At 34.1% G+C, this 6,929-nt stretch overlaps 1 protein-coding gene across 1 annotated transcript; it reads left to right on the top strand.

The window, feature by feature from the left end:
• The first annotated feature begins 789 nt into the window (after window positions 1-789).
• On the top strand, window positions 790-5,988 carry LOC142178099 (uncharacterized). Its single transcript, XM_075247427.1, has 5 exons — window positions 790-1,543; window positions 1,641-1,720; window positions 1,841-1,942; window positions 4,882-5,269; window positions 5,432-5,988. Exons 1-5 carry the CDS (start codon window positions 790-792, stop codon window positions 5,986-5,988), a joined length of 1,881 nt encoding a protein of 626 aa, XP_075103528.1.
• Window positions 5,989-6,929: the final 941 nt, after the last annotated feature.

Here is a 6,929-nt window from a genome sequence, read left to right as displayed (position 1 = left end):
CTGTCTGCGTAGGAACAAGGTCAGGCAGTTGCTTCAACTTTCTAGTTGATGGATTCCACAGAACCAAGCGATCAAACCCAATGAGAAGACAAATCAACCCATTGACAGAACCCATAATATCAAAATATTTATCGGGATTTTTTATGGGAGAATTCAAGTCAAATATCTCAATAACAACCTCATCAAATAAAGAACTAACACAACAATGTTCAAAATTGTGCTTTAATTTCAACAGCAATCTATGGAGGAAGTAATCTTTAGCAGAAAGAGTAAGATGGGTGTTGACAAATTGAGGGCTAGAGATTAAAGAAAGCCAATCTTTTGAAACACACTTCAACCGTTAGAGGGACTTCACATGAAGTCTTTCAAGGATATCAGTTAGTTCATTGGGCAAGCTAGGGTTTGCAAAGATTGAATCTTTGTATTTAGTGGAGGGAATTTGCTTATAGTTTGTTGGTGTTGATGAGAGGCTTCATCTAATACGCATATTGCCAATAAAGAATTTGAAAGTTATGTAAATATTTTGGCGGGAAAAATGGTTATAGCTTGAGTCACACCTTTTACATTTCTGCATTCACTTTTTTGCATTTCTTTAGCATGTTTTAGTCTTATAAATAGGGAGTATTCCAAATGTAAACCATCGAGAATATTGTATTGAATCTGAGTTCCCTCTTTTCTCATTTCTCTCTCTATTCTGCCTCTATCTTCTCATTACTCTTCTATTTTTCTCTCGTTTGCACTTTTCCATTGGCTTGGTACCTCAATTTTGGTATCATAGCTTGGTAGACGATGGGACCACGCAGAGCTGTTGATGAAGTGATGGTTGATCAACCCATCGATTTACAGGATCAGTATGAGGATCTGGAAGCTCAACAACTAGATTTACGAGCAGAAATGGCACAAAAACAACAGGAGTTAAGAGATAAGTTGGACAAACGTCATGCTGAACTTCTACAAATGGTGAGTGCTATCAAAAACTCCTTCGATGGTCTGCAATTGAGTCAACAATCGAAGGACACTACCTCTACCTCGACTGCTAGAGACAAGGTGCTCCAATCAGGTCAGGGCATTCTAGGTCCCAACCCTTACTGTGTTAATGCTACTCGAAATCATAACTTGATTTTTTCTCGTTTCAATGGAGAGAATTTGAAGACATGGTTGTATAGAATTGAACAATATTTTTCAGATGGTGAGACTCCTCTCAATCAGAGAGTGAGGTTAGTGGCTATGAACCTGGATGATGAGGCCTTAGCTTGGCATCAGTCCTACATCAAGTGTAAGAATTTACCTGTGCTACCTGCGCGGGATGAGTACATAGCTGAGTTAATCGAAGCATTTAGTGGTGACTTCTCCGATCCCATGCTAGAATTGAAACAATTGAAACAAACAGGGTCGATAAGGGAGTTTCAGTTTGCATTTGATAGATTAGTAGCTCAATGCAATCTAACTGTTGAGCAGGCTATCTCTTGTTTCCTTGATGGTTTGAAGGAGGAATTAGTGAATCCTATCATGATGCATGAGCCTAAGACACTGCAAAGACTTGGTTTTGTCTAGACTTGATGAAGCTACTCTAACTGCAAATGCCAGAGTTCAAAAACATTCTACTAGTTATTCTGCTTCTAAGAGAAACTCTTATGAAGGTCCAGTTGTTCGTAGTACACCATACCAAGCAGTGGTTCCTGCACCATGGCTGACTTTACCTGTTGCTACTAATGTTATAGTACCAAGGAACAGAAGGACTATATCTCCAGCTAAGATGCAAGCAAAAAGGGCACAGGGACTATGATATATTTGTGATGAAAAGTACTCTGTTGGGCACAAATGTAATCTTCCTAAACAGATGTTTGTTTTGGAGCTTGAATCATCAGAGGCTTCCTCTGAGGTAGAGGGAAACATTCATCATAATGTTGAGTTACCTTTGAAGAATGGACTACTGCTGAGGGTGATCACCCACACATCTCATTGTGTGCTTTAGCTGGTATTCAAGGAGCACTAACTATACATATCACAGGTTATAGTAACAAACGACCCATTAAAATTCTATTAGATGGTGGTATCACCCATAATTTTATAGACTCAGATTAGCAAAGAAGTTAGGATGCACTGTTATTCCCACTGTTAGACCTATGTTTATTTTAATGAAGAAAAATAACACATCTTTTATGTGTAGAAACACTTCTGAAGCAATGGAAAGGAAGTAAATCAATCAAGGATTTGGTGGAAGATTAATGGAGACACTACTTAAGAAATGAAAAGGAAGCATCAAAGATTTAAGACAAAAAAGGAATGAGTAGCGGAAATTCAAAGGCAAAATAAATCAAGAATTTGGGAGAAGACAATCTATCTATCTATCTATCTATATATATATATATATATATATATATATATTAAAGGAATAAAGTTACCATATATGATTGACATTGTAATTAAGCCAAGTAGCAAGCTATTAAAAAGTCACTTGGTATTCTTAAAGTGAGTTTAGGGGGAGATTTTCAAATAAGAAAATAGAACTTATATGAAATCCCATTTAATGAAATCTTAGTTTTTTTTTTAATTTAGTTTGATTCTTATATGGCAATCTTCAATTCAATTTTGTTATGGATCTTTAATTATTTTATATCCAGCTAAGTTATTTCTTTTATCCCGATAAATATTAACAAGAATGAAAAGTATGGATTTATTAATATAATTAAAAGATGTATAAATTTCCTATAAAGATGCAGATGTTATATAGAATAATATAATCATGGCAACCAAAGAAGAAAAAAAGAAAAGACAAATCCATTGAAACATTCATGGATATAAAAAAGCTATAAGAATTACTTTAACAAAAAGGAAGACGAAATAAATAAAGCTATATAAACTGTTAAAAAAAGAAAAGAGTAAATTGCTCTTCCACATAGTAAATAACAAAAATTTAAAATAAAATTAAAACTCAATATTCTATATTGAAAATAAAGCAGAACATAAATTTACGCTTGAAATGATGGCATATGCATTAATCTATATGTTTAAGATTTATGTATTTTTTTGTTATGTGTAATAATAATAATAATAATAATAATCTATCTATATATTATTAAAAGGAGAGAAAAAAGCTCTCACATCAAGCCAAGTGGCAACCTCACAATAAACCACTTGGCAATCTATGACAATGTTAGTTAGGTTAGGTAATAATTAGTTTTTTTTTAAATTTAAATTTTAAAACAAATTAAATTATGCATAATTTATTGTTAATAATTATTTACTCTTTTTGAACTTGAATTTAAACATACTTAAGTATTTTTTATACAGAAACAATAATTTTTATATATTAAAAATTATTTATTCTAAAACCTATTCTATTTTAAATTGAAAAGTTGCCAACATGATATGATAGTATTTTGAGTATACGTAAAATTCAAACCGAAGAAAACTAATTATAATAATACAGTATAAAAAATGTACAAAGATAAAAATAGAGATAATATGAACAATAAATAATTTTTTAAAAATAATATTTTAAGAAGTAAGAAATATTATATTAAAAGGAGTAGTGGACAATGATATTATGCCAAGTGGTGTGCTAAAGAATCATCATATTAATAATGTAATAATATTAAATAATAAAAATTATAATAAAGAAAAATAAGAAACAAAAATATTATACGATGACTATATAATTTGTTTTTCTTTAATTTCATATAGTTTAGTTAATGAAATATATATTGAGAAGTAAATGCTAGTTGAAATTCTATTAACGCAACATAATATAATATAATGAAAAGATAATTTATAATTTAAAATAATTAATATTCTTTAATATTGACCGCGTATCGCGCGGGTTCTAATACTAGTATTATAGGAAGGACCTTAATCAAAGAAAATCAAGGTCATGAAACTATGCACTGAAGATTCCTCTATCAAAGGACAACAATCAAAAGTCGAAATCAAGGGATCTGATGTGATACTTCAAATAACGGGAATATCTGCATAGCAAAGGAAATATCCAATCAAGACCACAAGTCAAGGCAAATCAATAGAAGCAATATCGTATTCTTTGAAAGAATCACTCTACGATTCCTTTCTGAGATCAACTCCCTTGGGTTTGCAATCTCTTAAGATTCACAAGACAAGAAGACCTCACAGAGTGTGTGTATATATATATATATATATATATATATATATATATATATATATATATATATATATATATATATATATATATATATATTATATATAAAAATATTTTGATCGAACCACTATCAATCTTTTTTTTCTACTCCAAACAAGCATTGCAGCCTATTCTGGATCTATGGTGTAACTAGGGAGAGAAGAAAGAGAGAGAAATCACTGGTGGGGCATTGTATCAAGAAGCGAGAGAAGAACTAATATAGTGACAAAGTTATTGGTGTATAACAACGCAAACCCTCCTGTATCAAGAAACTTCAAATACTTGAAAGAGAACACCCTTGCAACCCAAGGGGACTGGACGTAAGATTCACATTGAATACGAACCAGTATAAAAATCTGGTTGTCTTTAATTCCTGCATTTTTACTTTTGCTTTCATTTAGATTCTGCCTTTATTTTCAGTCGACTAATTGGTAAACTAGTCAACTACTTAGGATACAAAAAGAACAATCGACAATTCACCCCACCCCCCTCCTCTTGTACTTTCACCTACTAGGCTGAGTTATGTTAGTTTGGGGAATAACACATTGGAAACAATATCTAGTCTGGTACAGAACTTTCAATAGATGTTGGAAAGCACCACTTATGTGTCAGATCTTATTGTGTTTCTAGTTAGGAGGTATGACCTAGTTTTAGGAGCACTATGGATGAAGACACTGGGTCCAGTTACTATGGATTACTCTACCCTTACTATGACCTTTAACTATTAGGGTAAGCAACACATTTTGAATGATGTCTCAAAAGATTGCAGACTTTCTAGTCCTAAGGATGTTAACAGGTACCAAAGTGATGAAGTTCAGTTGTTCATGTTGCAAGTTATGATAGATATTCCCCCTTCTGATGTTGAATATGAAGGGATTCTATGTGCTTTGCATCTTCCTGATGATGCAGTGCTACCTCAACCACTCAGTGAGCTCCTTGATAGTTACAAACAAGTATTTTCAGAGCCTACTACATTGCCACCACAAAGAGGTGCATTTGACCAGGAGATTCCTTTACAACCAAAATCCAAACCAGTCAACATTAGGCCCTACAGGTACTCATCCATGAAGAAAGATATTATTGAAAAAGCTAGTGCAAGAAATGTTACAACAAGGGGTTATTTAATATAGCAACAGTCCTTTTTCTTCCCTTGTAGTGGTAGTGGGCAAGAAGGATGGAACCTGGAGGCTATGTATAGACTACAGAGAATTGAATCAATGCACTATTAGGATAAGTTCCCTATTCCTATCATTGATGATCTGCTGGATGAACTGACAGGTGCTACTATATTTTCTAAGATTGATCTTAGATTCGGGTACTACCAAATTAGAATGGTTCCAAAGGATGTTTCAAAAGTTGCTTTTAAAACTCACATGAGGCATTATGAGTATTTGGCTATGCCTTTTGGCCTAACCAATGCCACATCCACTTTTCAATGTTTGATGAACCATATTTTGCAAGAGTTCGTGAGGAAGTTTGTACTTGTTTTCTTTGATTATATCCTAGTATACAGTAGGAACTTGCAAGATTATATTCTTCATTTACAATGGGTCTTTGAGGTGATGGTGCAGAACAACCTACTGGCCAAACATTCTAAGTGCGTATTTGGGTTGTCAAGTGTGGAGTACTTAGGTCACTTCATTTCTACTCATGGTGTTGCTACTGATCCAAGAAAAATAGCAACAGTACAACAATTGCCCACTCCTGTCAATGTTAAACAACTGAAGGGATTCCCTGGTTTGACTGGTTACTACAGAAAATTCATCAAGGGATGTGGACTTATCATTTCGACCCCTAAAAGACCTGTTGAAGAAAGACAGTTTCTTATGGACTGATGTTGCTTCATAGTCCTTCTCTGCACTTAAGATGACCTTAACTACTGCACATGTCTTGGCTTTGCTTGATTACTCCTTAACTTTTGTTGTTGAAACTTATGCTAGTGGAACTGGCTATGGAGGAGTCCTCATGCAAAATAACCACTCCATAGCTTTTATCAGCAAAGGCTTTGCACCTAGGCATGTTGCTTTATCTGTTTATAAAAGGGAACTCCTAGCTTTGGTCTTTGTTGTGACCAAATAGTCACACTATTTTCTTAGCCAACACTTTGTTGTCAAAATTGACCAGAAGGCATTGAAGTATTTGTTGGAGCAAAAGTTACACATTGATTCTCAAATCAGATGGTTAGCTAAACTTTTGCCCTTTGATTTTGAAGTTCAATACAAACAAGGTAAAGAAAATGTGGTTGCAGATGCTTTATCTAGAGTTCAAGGTGCAACACTTATGGTAATGATGGTACCTTCAGTCCAAGCTGATTAATGGAAGGAAATCCAAGCAAGCTGGCAGTCTGACCTAGAGCTACAGGATCTTATTACCTCCTTACAACAGTAGCCTCAGAAAAACTCACCTGGGTGAATGACCAACTTAGAAGGAAATGCAAATTACTAGTAGGTAATGATGCTGCTCTGAGATCCAAAATCCTTACTCTTTGGCATTCCGCCCCATCTGGTGGTCATTCTGGGATTGATGCTACCACTAGGAATTTGCTCGCTTATTTTTATTGGAAGGGCATCAAGAATGATATCATAAGCTTTATTCATAAATGTTCTGTGTGCCAAAGGAACAAATATGACACTTGGGCTTCTCTTGGTCTTCTACAACCCCTGCCCATACCTGCTCTTCCTTGGACTGACATCAATATAGATTTCATTGAAGGTCTACCTAAATCTAAAGTCAAAACTGATATATGGGTCATAGTTTATCGACTAACAAAGCATGC

Source organism: Nicotiana tabacum, chromosome 24, assembly GCF_000715075.1.
Source record: "Nicotiana tabacum cultivar K326 chromosome 24, ASM71507v2, whole genome shotgun sequence".
In the NCBI taxonomy this organism is placed as follows: Eukaryota; Viridiplantae; Streptophyta; class Magnoliopsida; order Solanales; family Solanaceae; genus Nicotiana; species Nicotiana tabacum.
The sequence above is the reverse complement of the archived record's forward strand: the minus strand, read 5'-3'. Positions and strand labels throughout refer to the sequence as shown.